General features: G+C 34.0%; 1 protein-coding gene across 3 annotated transcripts in view; it reads right to left on the minus strand.

Moving 5' to 3' along the window:
- The window catches only part of PHF3 (PHD finger protein 3), a 48,955-nt gene that overhangs the window by 21,164 nt on the left and 10,911 nt on the right, over nt 1–16,880 (minus strand). For all 3 annotated transcript variants that reach the window (XM_026070580.1, XM_026070583.1, XM_026070582.1), the window contains 3 exons: nt 14,399–16,220; nt 2,939–3,263; nt 1,520–1,697 (listed from right to left, as the gene is read on the minus strand). In XM_026070580.1, coding sequence (XP_025926365.1) covers nt 1,520–1,697; nt 2,939–3,263; nt 14,399–16,220 — 2,325 coding nt within the window. The remainder of the gene's footprint in view (nt 1–1,519; nt 1,698–2,938; nt 3,264–14,398; nt 16,221–16,880) is intronic.

Raw genomic sequence — 16,880 nt, forward strand, 5'->3', positions numbered from 1 at the left:
CAGACTATGTGGTTGGATCATGAACGCTGCTGTTAATGTGACCATCTTCCCACCTCTCACCAAAAAGATGGTGCAGACCCGATACCATCATTTGCCATTCCTCTACTCTGATCTAACACATGAAAATGCTAGACTTGTTCAATAAAGCAGCTCTAATAATGCTTTTATTTGGTCAATATATTTTTTGCTTATCTCCTTCTCAGAAGTGGATGAAGAACTGCAATGAAGCCTTTTCAAAAATGTAGCCTGTGGGAGTCAGGGGAAAGAGAAAGCCTCCACGTGCCAGCAACACTTTGGCAAAGTTTCAGCCAACGGAAAATAGAGTCCCATAACAGGGAAATGATGGGCAATGTTAGCAGTAAACATCACCACTATAAGTATCATTCAAAGCAAATAAAGATTAAGATAAATTTTCTGTTTAACAATTTATGTTAATTGTCCTAAATGAGATGGCCAAGCCCTCTCCCTTTAAAAATAATCTTTAAATTAATATCCACTGTGAACTCTTCATTGTAAAATCTTTTTGTCATCTCCTAATTCACTTAATATATTTTAGAACAGTTCAGTGATTTCACAAATGACAAAGACTTATTTCACTCCATGCAATTTGCACTTAGAAAGAATGTCAAATATTTTGTGACTCTGAGAATTTCAAAGATGAATAGGAAGATGTTTGAAGTCTGAAGGATACCATTCAGTATAATATAAATGTTTACATTTAGATTTACAATTAACTCTGCAGATCTCCCTTAGGAGCAGAGTTTATTAACACAAGAATTCAGAGCTTGAGTTTAGTATTTAAAGATGCAGTTCTCTGGCACAAAAACCTCACTAGCTGTTCTCCTAARATTTCTGTGCCAAATGATGAAAATGTCACATTATCGTGGTCTCATAAGAATAAATGAGAATAATCCTTCCTGAAAGGGTGGGTGGGTAGGGCTTTTTTGGGGGATGTATGTGGGGGAGGGAAGGTAGGAGAGGGAGGTTATTTTCAAAGAAAAACATGTCCCTTCAGCCTTTCAAATTAAATTTAGAATGAAAATTTGATGGTTCAGTGTGCAATACAGTGTTAGCTTTTGAAATGAATTCAGAGATAATTTATCAATTTGGCCAAAAGAAATCAGTAACTCAAATATTACTATTTATACAGCAATTAAAACACTTATGTACATTGAATATTTTGTGGTATTTTATGGAAGACTATCTCATTTTCACAGTATGAAATGAAGCTTAATAAAGAGATGTCTTTGTGAACCTTTTCTCCCATTATTGATTATGTGAGCATCTTCTCCTATTTGAATAGGAAACATCTACACAGGAAATGTTTCCCTGCTAAATAAAATATAAGAAGATATGAGAAACAAAGATCCTAAGCATCCTGAGAGCAAATAGTTCTCCAGATCACCATCACTTGCACTATGAAATGTGGTTTAAAAATTGATACCATAAAGAAAGTCCTCATGCTTCATTGTACATGCACACAGATTACAGCATGGAGCACTTCTCCAAACCTCATTACCTGATTTTGTGGATTTTTCAACCGCACTAGGGGACTCCCTACTTATTTTTTCATTTTTATCTTCAGAGGACCTCCGAGGAGGTATAGCAGCCTGTGATGCTTTCCGAGTAGGAACATGTTGCCCTTTCTTAGCATCTGAGTCTCTGCATTCTGACAAGTTCTTCCCCTCACCAGATTCCTGAAATAAACATTTATACATTAGCATGCTACTGAACACTACAATGAACCACTATGTAATCACTATGCATTCTTCCCAAATTTTATAAACTTCAAATTATATATAGTTAGTACTGTATAATTAAATCCCTGGATGTATGCAATATTAAATAATACTTTTTAGAATGTTACTAAACGTTCTATGTTGAAAATGACTGTATGCTTTCAGCTATTTAAAAAGCTCAGGAATACCAATGAACATCCCTTATCCAGTTTTAGCCAAGTATGCAGAGGAAGCCATATGTGATCAGAAAGTACAGATAAAACAATATTTGGTCAGAATTACACAGAATGGTTTATATATCAAAATTATGATAATACTATTCAGAAAGATAAGGCAAAAAGGATCACTGATGATTAAATCATGATGAATATGATACTATATACTAAAATACTCTGGTGAAGTATAATAAAAACAAGTCATTTTACTAACCAAGCAAGAGCAGTGAGATAAGACAAAAAAAGCAGAAAGACTGCAATTAAAAACTTAAATATTTCTTCTATGTAAAATCTAAGGTTAAATCAATGGTCTTACAGATACATAAGAGATCTGTACTATATATAATATAGCCTATTGACAGATGCCCAACAGAAGCAGTGCATTTTACTTACAAAATTCTAGCCAAGTTCTTCAAGATATCACTTACGTAAAAACCAATACGCCAATCTACCACTGAGCCTCGTACGCACTATTAGTTATAACAGTGACCATTTACTGGTAACATCTGATACCAGAAATTCCAAACAGAAACTAAGATTTAAATTTAATAAACAGGATTTGCAAACTAGGGTGCAAGTCTCATCTATTAAATTTTTCATGTGTTCCTTCCCTGGGCACAAGGGTTACAACCTGTTTCTGAACAGGGCATTTTGCTTGAGTTACTTTTTTTTTTTTTAAACAGATATACATATATATATATATCACACACACGACATGTACATACCTCTGTTCAATGTAGCAGACAGGAGTTTATCAATAAAACTCATCTCAAAATAGTCAAATCAGTTTAAAAAATAAAGTTACTCTGAAGATAATGCACAAGTTTTAGATTAGATTCACATTTTATTCTAAATTACAAACATGAGGGAAAATGTTTGAAATACTATTAAGCATCAGTATTTTAAATGATAAAAGGTTAGGATGAACACCTCCACCCAAACCCTCAATACTTAAAAGAACTTTAAACACTAAATAAGACTTACCCGTCTAAAAATTTTGACTTTGTGCTTCACTGTGTCCTCTGCTTGCTTTGTTTTCTCAGTTACACTTAGATTACAAGTAGGTGCTTGCTTTGACATCCCAGGTTTTTCACATTCCATTGCTCGCTCTTCTCCACGGAGTTCAAGTTTCATTTGAGTATCCAGTATACTTTGATCAAAAGACTCCGTTTTTTTGTCTTCTTCGGCACAGCATTTCACACACACATATTCTTTATCTTCTTCACCCATCTGCTGTGCTTGAGAAAGACTCAGTCCAACACAATCACCGTGAAACCAATCATCACATCTACCACAGCCTACCATAAACCTGAAAACAAAATAAGATACAAGTCAGTGTATAGACTACAAAAGAACACACATCAACTTAAGCAGAATGCAGCGTACTTATTTTTATTTGTCCATCACAATTCATTCTTACCTGATAAATGATTTTCTTTGTAGCTTTACATCCATCTCCAGCCTTACGACATGGTATGATCTTCCTGAGAAATAGGTTTTGTGCCACAATAGTCCAAGAGAATATCATAACCTCATTATGAATTTATAACCTCTCCCACCTCCTACCAACAGGATGATTTTTTTTTCCAGAGTACAATTAAAAAAAAATTGAGGTGTAAAAAAGAAAGCTCTCAAAACTGGTAAACATAAGATCCAAAAAAAAAATTTTCTTGCAAGAGCATATTATCCTTATTTTCCTTCAAACATGATCATCATCCTTATAGCAGAAATGTATCGACAATTGATACAATGTAATCTTCCACAGCAGTAAGAGAATCTTAAGCATTCTGAGGAATATTATCAGCACAGAAACCTAAAGCTATTATAAACAAGTAAGAATTTTACATCAAACTCCTTGGACCATTATTATTGAATTATTTACAAAAAGTTACATTTTATTCTATTTCCTGGTGAATTTGGGGCCAGGAGGTCAGCTTCAGTTAGAGTTCATATGGCTAGCTAGCACTGATTTAAAAAACAAACAAACAAACAAAAAMCAAAACACACACACTAAGGTACATGCCACTTCAGTGTTGCTCAGCTCTGACTTAGTTATTTGATGCTTGATAGTTATCTAAGGAACATTTCAAACACTGAAATGACCATTGTTTACAGCATATTTTCCCGTCTCGCAGTCACTTCACTGAAACTGTTGCATTATTTTGAAAGTAAAATTTTTCAGATATAAATAGTATTTTCAGTGTTGCAAACATCACTTGGGCTAAAATAAAACTATAATTTCTAACTATTTTGCTGAAGTATTTTGATAATAGTTAGGTAACTGATAGGTAATATTAGTACCTAATTACACCATTAGGTACAATTTCTCAGTGGAACTAATTTGAAAGAAAGGGGAATTTCAGAACTAGACAGGTTAAACACCTCAGTAAATCTGTTTCTAGAGACTGCTAATTGGTAGTAATTATTTTTACAACGCTTTCTTCTAATAACGCACCTGGCATGACTACTCTAGAGCTGCTTTCCAATGAAGCAGAAAGAGCTCCTGCATTATCCAACCTTTTTCATATTTACATATGATATATAAACATATATTTAATATATTTTTATATCTGGCTAAGGAAAATCCAGAAAGACAGCAGAAGTGCTATGAAAAGTGTGATTTGTTAATACTGAAAAGCTTTTTACTGGATTCTTGACTGTTAAATTCCATAGGAGATAGAGCTAATTTAAAAGTAATTCAATGAAATGTTGGTCACTGACCCACAAACCCTGTTCTTTGATGCAATATCCTATAAATTCCTTTTGTAAGAAGATTCTAAGGAAAAAGATTCCTAACTTACCTATGTTCCTATTAAGTTTAGGATCTGCTAACTATCTGCTGACTTACCTACTTTGCAAGGCCATATAAATACTACAAAACGCCCCTAAAGGAACTCTCATTCTCCTTCACCACAGAACTGTAGATGTAAACACTCCAGATCATTTTGAGGCTATTAATATATTTAAGAAACTACAGCCATCTCAAAACACCAAAATTCCTGCCATCTAACTATAGAACTTTGAAACCCAAGAGGAGGAAGAAGAAAAACACAGTGGTCTTATGTTCTGACCTTGCTTACCCCAAATAAATCAAGACTAAATTCTACTGAAGTAAACAGATTTTCTTGATGCAAAATGAGTCTGAGAAGTGTTAAAGCTCCAGAGGTTTCAGAAGAAGATCATATCCAGCTTCCCTAGCCTACGTTGCTGTTCACTAGATGTGAAGAAACCAGTTTTAAATCTAGTTTGTGAAAAAAATGTTTCTCATTTTTTATTTTAACTGAGCTGCAAGTACTTTTTTATTATTGTTCCTCACTAATAAATAATACAGATCTATTTAGTATTTTCAATTACAAAGGCACAGGTTCCTTCAAGTTTCATCACTACCTGAATGTTTCCAGATCTACGTTCCAGCAAAATGAAGACATACAAGAAAGTTGGTCACATTATGGGATAATTCCTTCTGATGGTCTTACCACAATACTGAAATATTCATAAACACAACAGGAAGACAAGAAAGAAGTGATGGGAATTTAAGACAAAGATGATTGCTCATGAGAACCTACAGCCAAACCCCAGATCGCAGGAAATACAGCACAAGTGCCCATTTCACAATTACAATGGTCCACAAGAGGATGCTCTACATAAGACATGTTCTGCACCACTGCAAGAAAATACTAATAAAGCTTTGGGGATATCAAAAACTGGACTAAAAAAAAATTCAAAATACAAGGCTTCCCACAGAGCTGAAATCAGATCAAAGCAAAAAAACAAGTGCTTCTTCATGCTTAAAGAATATTTTGGTGTACTAATGAATGAAAGCCTCTTGACTAAAAATTGAACGAAACCAAAAATACACTGTCTTGAAGCCACAAATACTATTTACTAAAATTTAATTTATTACTAAAATTTAATTTTATTAAATATATAAAATTTGATTTGTCTTCCATTTTGGAAATTCAGGCATTTAAGACTAATTTTTTTAAATCAGTAAGGCAGATTACAACCTTTAGCAACGAAAACTGAAAGATTTTGATTAACATTTTAAAAAAGTAGAGTGAACTCATAGAAAAGCAAAAATTAATTCCATGGACTAAAATATACAAGGTGCTACATATCTTAAAGTTGACAGTGCACACAAGTTTTCAGCTTAGATCAGGAACAGCAAGCAGGCAATACGGATGGCGAACAATACCACTAGTGCAGCAGACAGGCATCTAATTTGCATCTTTATATTCGGGCCTATGAATACGAGAAACAGGCCAGGGTTTGGAGTTTCCCCCTCCCCCCTTATAACAAAGGCTTTATCTAATTTGGATGGTTTAAAATCTGTATTAGGGAGCTCTATGACATCTGTTCATTATCTGAAAGAAGGAAGTTTCAGGCTCCAAGTGATTTTTTTTTTTCTTGGTTGTTTAACCTTGCTAACATACATAATTCAAGGCAATGAAGCAGAATGGAAGAGGTAGTCTTCCAAGAATAAACTGATTACTTCGAGCCCAGCTTTACAGGTATTTACATGTGTGCTTTCAGTGGTATTTTTTCTATTTGTTCTATATTTATATTTTTCCCAATTAAAAACAGTAAAAAGGCTATAACCAATTCTGTTCAGAAACAGATCATACAGATTACTTCACTAACCATAAACACCAAGATGGACAGCTGTCATTCAAGCCATCTGAAGCAAACTACTGAAGATGGTATATCCATTTGGCTTCACTCCAGTCTTTTCAATAAGGTTTCAATTACACCGTATTTAACCATGCACAGTAAATCCTTGGATTCAGAAACTGAGACTACAAAGACAGAATCTGGAAATATCCATGAAGCCTGTACTATAAACAGAATTCAAGTGTTTACAGTGGTCTTGCTTAAACCTAGTTATACAAAATGATATAAAAATACTGGTGCTTCCTCCCTAAAATTTTCGTTATTTTTACTAAAATTACTTCACACTAGTAGACTGTAACTTCCAAGACTTGGAGAGAAGATACTGATTTTGATACTAATAATCTGAATAATCCTTTTTACCATAAGGCCACTTTTACATATTTATCTTTTTCACTCATCTGCACACAAAATGCAATTGTGATTCATAACATCGATTATATTTGGATAAGGAGAAAGTAACAGGGCAATGCTCAGAGACTAAAAAGGGGAGTCAAGGAAGACTGAAGCCTGGCTTGAAGGATCAAGGATGTCGTCTTGCACAGCTGTCAGTTGTGACTGAAGAGGTTCTGATATCTTGGACTATTAAAACACCAAAGTTTCTGACTGCAGATTGCTTCAAGTTTGGAGTGCAGAAGTTTTAACCATGTTGTAAGGCTGGATTGGAAGATGTAAAGCTGAAAGAGAAAGAAAAACATGTTTTAAAACAATAAATCATGCCACAATCAATAAAAGATTAGAATTGCTTTTACTAGTTTTAATATAAAAACAAAATTATGATTGAGAACAATCTCAGAAGAGCTGACAGGTGACAGTAGACAGTACTATTGTTCATTGGGACTTCTACGTGGAGAAGGTAACAGTTTCATGCCTTTTAAAGGATCCTTGACAGTCCTCACATACCAGCATGAAGAGATACTTCATAAAATCAGAAAGGAAGGGATTACATATAAGAAGAGAGATAGAAAGAATAATTAATGCACACCTTCTATAATCTTTTTTTAGGATTAGTACATTTTCTTTAGTATATTATTTGAGGTAAATTAAAATTCATCTGTGAGATGGAAAGTTCAGGCTTGGACAATTTATTTTCAAAATATACAGGCTATGTTTTAATTTACATACATTCAATTTATAGAAGCAAATGTCCAGAGAAACCAATTATTGAGAAATAAGATTTTAAAAATAATACAGGCAGAAGCCAGGTTATTCATAAAATAATTGTCTGCTGTAAAGCTGTATTTATGAGTAAAACAAAAGACAAAAAAAAGTAGCTGTCAGAATGTAACTCAGTGTGGGCCAGTAATCAGCATTTTAAGACTTATTAATAAATGCAACAAGTGCATTGCCATAGATAATCATTTACTTCGGAAATAATTTCCTCACTTTAGCCCACTGCATTTGCCTTAAATAACACAGAGATAACACTGCAACATGACTGGAAACTTGGATTAAAAAAAAAAAAAAAAAGGTTCAATTCTTCAGTTTTTGAAGTTTTTTTTAACTTTTACTCTTTACTGTTTGAAAGGAGACCCTCATCCTGATACTCTCCTAATGGAAATTAAACCACTGTTCATGCATTTTGAAAAAGTTCTTGGATTTAAATAACTAAAGTATCTCCCATTTCTGCATGATGCAGAAATACTTAAGTACTTTTTTCACCTTAATGGCACTGTTCACTGATCTTCTAAAATCTTTTATAAATTTATATTAACATTAATATTGTGTCTCAGCTCCATTGCCACTATAGTCCAGTCAACATGAAGCAGAGACACTGCGAAGAGACAACTGCTTTTCCTTTCAGTTAACGAAGATGTCACTAGTAGAAGAAGGAACAATGAGTGACAGACTTAACCTTTACCAACCCACTTTATTCGCGCAGAGACCGAGGAAGGTGTTCTCAACAACTTTAGTTCCACAGCAGTGAAGGCTTCATTCAAAGCTCAGTGAAATCAGCAGTTGCCAAAAAACCTGCACTACCTTGTTGTCAGAGCACCTGCATCAGCAGTTCTTGTTTATTTTTGGTACAAATCTAACACAGTTGACTAATGATTTTTCAGTTTTTGATTTTCTACCAGTAAGAACAACTCATCTTCAAAAAAATATTATCAGACCTCTTTATATGGAACTTGCAGCATAGCAAAGACACTGCAAAATCTTGTTTTCTAAGTATTGTATTTCAGTAACCCATCTTTTAAGCAATATACACTGTTTTTCTTAAAGGCATATTTTTCCCTGTTACAAGAACTTCTGCAAAAAGGAAGCGAGCAGGGACACAGGCAACCCAGTTCTTCCTACAGGATCAGAACCATGGTTTCTAAATATAATTGCATTTATATAAATATTTTATAAACCTATGTATTTTAGACAACTTGTGCTATCCTTTGTCCTTTATCCTTAGCAGTACCAGTATTATTAATACTCCTACCAATACTGCGCAGAATAATATAAACCATAGAAAAAAACAGTAACAGATTGGTACAGCTATAAATACAAGACATGTTGGAATCCTTCCATTCTTTAATCATATAATACTGTTTTATTTATACTATCATATAGTATTTCTCAAAATAATTTTTCTACAGCTATAGCTGCACACAGATGATAGCTTTTAATGTTACTGTTTCCTTTCATTCTGGAAAGCCTTTTAACAGAGTCAGAAAACCTAAAGGCATCGTCCATGGCTATAAATGGAGAATATCTTACATAATCTACATGCTTAATATACTCATACTATTCAACAAACATACTAGAACTAGGGCATGATAATTACTTTAATTACTGTTTCTTATAAAGGATGTTGTCACATCAATGATTCATTTGCTATTTATGCATCCACCCTTAAAAACATATGTGCACACAACCTAGGGCAGCTTATGAGTTCAAAGCCTTAATCTATTTCCTCATCCCTTCTTTTTATTGACTGTACACAATATACGGTCTCCTTCATATCACCTGACTTCAAAATAGTTTAAAGTACTAGCATTATTTTCGGAAAACAAATGTCCTATTAAACTTTACTATAGCAGAAAACATTTTCAGATTTTCTTCTAATTTCATAAATCAGCCAAACTGAAAAGTAATGTTCTATATTACAGCTGTCCAGAAGCTTTTCAGTGAATATCTGTATGCAAGAGATCATGAATACTTTACCTCAGCTGATTCAATATCCGTGCTTCCTAATTGCTTTTTACTATGTTACCAACTTTTCCTCTTAGAGCAGAATTGAAATGTGGGGAAAAAGAAAGCCCTAAGTAAAACTCTGATCCTGCACTACTTAATTTTCTGTGAGCTTTGAGGTATAGCAGTCTGACCACATAAAATGCAAGATCAAATCCCAAGCAATATCAAAAAATGAATATTAAAAAAATCTTTCTATAATTGTAGAAAAAAAAAGTCACCAAAAACAATTAAAAGTACAGACTTCCATGATGATATAATGCTTGAGAATACCTCAAATAACATACTGTGAGTTGTTAGTCAGAATTTTGGTATGTTTTCTTCCATTAAGAAAAGAGATAGAGGGAACACTAGGGAGAGAATCTGCAAAACCTCAGTTAGGTTTTGTCTATCTGTACAAGACACAAATGAGTTCAGCCCACTAGCCTGCAGAAAACTTTAACATCCACAGTGAAAACTGGAGCAATTTATAACACAAGCTCTTGTATCAGAAGGATGTGCACCATACATACAAGAAGAAATTCTGTGTTAAAAAATTTCTTCCCATCTGCTGAGCTACAATCTTTATCTAACTCTATGCCAGGAATTCAAATATTTTTACTCTTCAATTAGTTTAAAAGATCTTCTATTTGTTTTCAGAAAAAGTAACTATTATGTTTGTGACAAAGCTTACTAAATACTATTTTCAACACCATTTAAACTCATTTTGAATTTGGGAAAAAACCTTCAGTCTATAACATTTTCATACATTATATGCATACAAACATATATACACGCACACACACACACTTTTCACCAATACATAAATATAGATGAAAGTCTGCACGTATGATGTACGTATTATTAACTGATGGGAAAACATCTTCCAGCAACATGGGACTACAACTGCAAAGTCAAACAAGTTGAAAACAATACTGCAATGAGTAACAACAATAATTCAAACTTTTCACTGAGTGAAGATTAACAATATTTCATATGCGCTGAAAATGACTAAGTGCAGAAAGGTACATTACAATTATCTGAATTCCCCAGAAATATCAGTTTTAGTTTTCATATAAAAGAACATTGATTTCTTAGTTACTTTGCACAGGTATTACTCTGGGAACAAACAGAATACGCTAAGCAAACAGACTGAAACAATTAGTACTAAAGCCAAACACTGACCATCCATTCTGTGAATAACGCAGATATTATTAAATACAATACAGCTATGTTGGCTCCACTCTGAAAGCATCAAGACAAGTGGAAAACAGAGCATTAATAGTTACTGTTCAAAGCTCTGGTGCCCAAGAACAACCATCAGATCTATAAGCACAAAACAGGCAGGCCTCTTCTAAAGCAATACATATGTTATTATGACTTACAAACTTTTCTGATCATGTAAGTCACATTTTTGCAAGAAAACACTCTTCCTTCCCAAACAATTCCATTGTATCTGCAGTGCACGACAGAGCATACTTCCACTTTGCATGTGGTCGGGAAATCACAGCACATCTTCCTAAAGATACCAGCTCATCCATTCTTCCAATTAAGTCATTCCATTTTTTCAAGTAAGTGCTAATTCTGAAGTTAAACAACATAAACCAATACACAACCATTTTCTACTTCTAGTAGACATAGCAAGATTACGCTGGGGCTATGAGGGGCCTACGTAAGCATCCCTTTGGGGGACATTATGCACAAACAAGGCTGATGAAAGCATCTCCACACATCATCTTTGACTCAAATCGATTTGCCAAGCTTAGTACTATATTAACAACAGGTTAGTGGTTTTGTATGTATCACAGGGAATATAAAAAGGTTCAAGTAACAATTATTTTTGCAACCTGAATTCTAAATGTGTATCATTAACATGACATACTGCAAAGCTCTTATGCACACTATTCCCCACCTCAGGGCTGCAACTTCAGTTCAACTTCTTTGAGCAATTTGTTCCACAGTTTTGATGAAAATTTCCAAAGTTTAAATAACCACAAGGTGGGTTATGAACACAAAAATTGTTTCAGATCTTAGCCTTGCCTTTGACATTTGTTGACCTTACTGTCATTTTACAATATTTTTCTCTTATCCTCCTTTCTCCTCTTTTACTACAAAATGAACAGACCAAAAAAAGGGAACAGGATGCCCAGCTATTTGATTACAAAGGGGAAATGAAAATTGCTTGAAAAGTATAAAATGCACAAAATGAATGAAAAAAATTTTTTTTATCACTATAGTCAAACAATGTTGATAGTTTTGATGCATTTCTAAGTGTTGAAAATGTGAAATTTGTGCTTTTGAATACCCTACTGAAAACATGGTTTTTTGATGCAAGAACAAACAAAAAGTACAAAAATGTCAAGATACTTCAGTTATTATGGGTTTTGCTTCCATTTGTATCTGAGTGACAATGAGTGAATCTGAAAGTTTAAGAACTTTATTTGTACAAACTACAAAATAAAAGTAACTTGAACAAATTAAAAAAAATTAAATAGTTTTATAATAAAAAGTGCTGGACTGACAGTCTTAAATCTTCTTATTTAAGCATGGGGCTTGATAATGCAAGCACACTCCACTAGTGTGCATCAATCGCATTCTACATAGAAAAACTCTGTATTTACATAATAGATATTTTTCCATAAACTACTGGATGTGTCAACAGTTTTGTGATACAGATATATATCAAAAAAAATCATAACAAGAATAGTGTCACAAAGGTGATGGTACCAGTAATCACCATCTGTGGCAGCTCATGGACCCTCTCAATCTGACCTCAACTGGTGACCATACATTATACTATTCTTTAGTAGCACTAAATGCTGGTAATGCAAAATGCAGTTATTCCTGTACCAATGCAAAGTACTTATAGCTACCATTACTTTTATTTTACAAACTAAAAGATACAGAACTAGTTCTGCCTTACTGCTATATATTCCCAGTACTGGTTTGATCGGTTAATTTGATGAGCCAATTGAGCATTAAAAATCAAGACTTTCTGAACTTTAATATGACATTCAGAATAAGAAGAAATATTGAACATTGAAAATATTAGCAAAAATACAAAGAAAACAGGAAGATTTCAATTCCAAACCAAATTTTTAAGGGACAGCAAGTAGTTTACACCAAAATTATGCATATTTTGCTTTAAAAAATGTTTTTATATCATTTTAAAATGAAGCAGCCTTTCTGAATTTAAACATTTCACTGAAATACAGATAACCCAGGTGCCTCTACTATTGTAGTATTACCTGAAACTACACAAAGATTGAGGAAATGCAAACTTCATTAATTTAAACACCAATAGAGAGGCATAAATGGTAAAGCAACTGCCCTAACAATAAAAGGAAAATACATTTTTTCAAAACACATGGAACTAAGTCAGAGTGCCCCTTCAAACAGAAAACCCTTATCAACCAGGTGGAATAAACTTAAGTGTTCATTCTTTTAAAAGGCCACTTGATGCAGGTTAACAACTCACTGATTACTAGAGCTGCAAAATAAGTAAGTTTTATATATTTGTTTAACAAACATGATATAAAAAGTCATATTAAGTCATAAGAGCGCTTCATGAGTATAAATGAATGCTATAAAAACCTTGGGCACTTAAGTTACTCGTTCCTTATTTCACTCTGATATATGGAGTGCTAAAGCACACTCACTGAAAATCAGTAATAACAGTTTCCCCCATGTAAGCAGATAAGGACTAATCAGAAACTTCTCTAGTTTGAAATGGCAGCTTTCATGCTCCTTCTAGTTAAATAAAAGTCTGGAAGGTAAAATGGCAACTACAGAAATATTTCATAAATATAAAATTCAGAAAATAAAAAGTAATAACAGAAGAACTCTTATTTTGGGGTTGATAGTACATTAGTGGAATACAATTACCTTTTTCACTCCATTTACAATGCAGAAAAAGAACTTTTGTCAAAACAGAGGAACATCAAGTTCTGATGCAACCTCACTGTTACAGTTAAAGGCTATTTCAGATACGCATATATGCAAGTTTCATGATTTATTTATGACATTTTGAAGTTTTATTTCCCTTTCTTTTTTTTCTCCTGACTACTTCATTACTCCCATTATATGAAAGCCTCATAGCACCTATAATATTGATTGTAAAAATTCTTAGCCTTTAGGTATTATAATCACAGTTGTAACAACAGATAAAAACCATATGAAGACAATTGATTCTTCCGGTTGATGGTGATCCTTTAACTTAAGATGTTTCTGGAAAGAAGGAAATAACAATATGGAACACAGACATCTTAGTTTGATTTCTTTTCTGAGAAAAAAAAGTTGAATTTTAAAGTATAGGTGTCTTAACGGTATAGCAGAATTGCACATCTGACAAAAATATATTCATATAATAATACATTTCTAGTAAAAACTTTTGGCAAAACTAGTTTCTCATGTTCTACTTAAAAGATCTAAATAAATAAATAAATAAATGCCCATGGGTCAAAAGGAAAACAATTCACAGTGTAATAGATTTCCATGAGAAAGGTTATGCCTTTTTGTTTGACTGGGCACAATCAGCAACAAATATTTAGTAAGAGAAAAAAAATTATCTTCTGAGACCAATAGTAACTAATTCTACACACACAAAGCCACACACACCTGTTGCCATGTGGCTTTTTGCAAAAGCCACACTGTTTGCTGGGCACCCAAACATATTTGCTTTCACTAGCAGATGCATGCTCCACACCTTCCCGCTTTACAGTTGAAATGTTATCCGGAATGAACAAAGGAGGTTCATCAAGTGAGAGACTTTTGCTACTTCTTCTCTGGCGTGGTTGAAGATTCTTATCAATTTTTTTCAATTTGTTTTTGTCTTTGTCATCCTCCTTCAAAGGTTCTAGAACAGAGGGATCTTTTGTCTCTGCCTCTTCCTTTGTGGAACTACTTGTTTTCAGTACAGTTGAGAGTTGATGTTTCTGGGCTTGCTTCTGGCCAAGATTTGAAACATGCCCTGATAACGCATGCACAGAGTGGTGGGTATCTTTAGAACAGCTTTGGTGAGTAGGAGATTTCTCACTTGCTCTTTGAATTGATGGTTTCTGTACTTGCCCAGAAGCCTGGACTCGGGGCATTTTCTTCAGTGCTGTGTTGGTCTGCTTTTTTACTGTGATGCCTGAAACACAGCTCTTTGTTTTCAAACCCAAATCAGATTGTTTTTTCCTAATTTTAACTGGGTTATTTAGATGTTGATGACTCTCTTGCTCATCTGCATTCCGCTTCACACCTGCTGAAGATGAACTGTGAAGACCTGAAACAGCAAAACCAGCTCTTGTTTTTGAATGCATTATTTCTTGTTGCACTGCAACTGATTTCTGTCGAGTACCTGCAGTCAGATTTTGCTTATTCTGTATTACGGATTTACTGTGTCGGGGCCTCACATTTTTTTCACATTTTGGTGAAACACTAATTGGTTTATCATCATCCTGAAACTTTGAGGCCTCAGGGCCTTCTACTTTAGTAGTGCTGATCTGCTGCTGTACGTTTTGGCTTGTATTGTCAAGAATAGTGCTATCTAAAATGCTATTTCCTGGGTCAGCAGAAGTAGAATCTTCACTTTTCAATTCTTTATTATCAAACTCTGTACTGTCCAATAGTTCCTCAGACAGAGTTACAGTTTTCTCCATCCCCTTGACATCATCTACAGGCTCTGTTATACATTCTTTTAAGGACAATACGTTTTCATCAGGAACTTCATTCTGGGAACCTAACCTACATTCAACCCCCTCTTCCACAGAGCTGGCCAAACCTGAAAAGGTCTGACAAATTTCGCTTGGATTCACACTAACACTTGTAATAGGTGGATCATTAGCTTTTCCAGTCATCTTACTTTGATCATGTTCTTCTGCTTTCTTCTCCAATTCCTCCGTTTTATTTACAGTCTTTTCTTCTGAAGAAGTTTCAGAACCCTTTGAATCAACCCTATCATTTGCTCCATTTTTAACTGCAGTAATTTCAATATCTGCAGATGCTGAACAAATTGACTCAGCATTCCCCAAATCAGTCTTCGTAGCAACCTCAGGTATTTCCTTTGTTTCTCCACGAGAAGGAGAACAAGCTCCTGCTAAATTAGAACAATTTAACTCTTGGGAGATTTCCTCAGCTTTTCCCTGCTCAAGGGTTTCCGATTTTACTTCATTCACCTCTTCAGGACCAGGAAGCCATTTTGCATTACTTTGGGAAGCTGTTACTGCTGTTGTTCCTTCTGTCTGTCCAGATCGTCTTGTACTACGCCTAACTTCTTTGGGTTGTTCTAGTTTCAGGGGTGTAGCAACATCTGTTTCTTTAGCTGGACTTCTCTCTTGTTGTTTCTGTCCTGTTTTCGGAGTAGATCCACATTTCACAGATGATTTCTTGGTACTAACAAGAGGTGCAACATTTGAACGCTTTGCTAGTGTGCTCTGCCGCAAACTCCGTACTGGTTCTATTAAGGGAAAAAGAAAATCTCTTAGCTATACTGTGTCTTTTCTTTGCAAACACAAGACTAATCTAGCATAGAAATAATTTAGATTGATTTAGCTTACTGACCACAAAGAGAATTTAGCCCATAATGGTTTACTAAACTTAAAAAAAACCTGTTTATTTTAAAAAGTTAAAAATAACTGGCATTTCAATTTTACAATGCCACAGTTCGGATGTAAAATTTCAATATTCTAATGGTTATGAAAGCTCTGGATAACATTAAAAAAAAAACAAAACAGAAATGGCTCTGATGTTAAAAAGATGATCAAATCCCACTCTACTTAACCATTTTCTTTTCTACCTTAAGTAAAAACTGCATAAATAAGTTATATTGTGATTAAAAACATAGCAGTTAAATTTACAAAGCTTTTGGAGATCACAGGATATGAATCTGAGATTCAACCAACTTCCCAGTGGATGACATTTTTTACATTTTCTAAGCAACAATCTATTTCAGCATCTTGTTTAAAAAGTATACTCTCTGGCTTTGTAACATGGAGTCTTATTTAAACTCTGACTCCCATATTAAATAATTTTATGTTTTTAAGTTAACCTACTCTATGAAAGTAGATCTGTAACTCCATCAGTTTGACAAGTGAAAAAGAAAAAAACCCTAACCATA

Source organism: Apteryx rowi, unplaced genomic scaffold, assembly GCF_003343035.1.
Source record: "Apteryx rowi isolate R43461 unplaced genomic scaffold, aptRow1 scaffold_313, whole genome shotgun sequence".
In the NCBI taxonomy this organism is placed as follows: domain Eukaryota; kingdom Metazoa; phylum Chordata; class Aves; order Apterygiformes; family Apterygidae; genus Apteryx; species Apteryx rowi.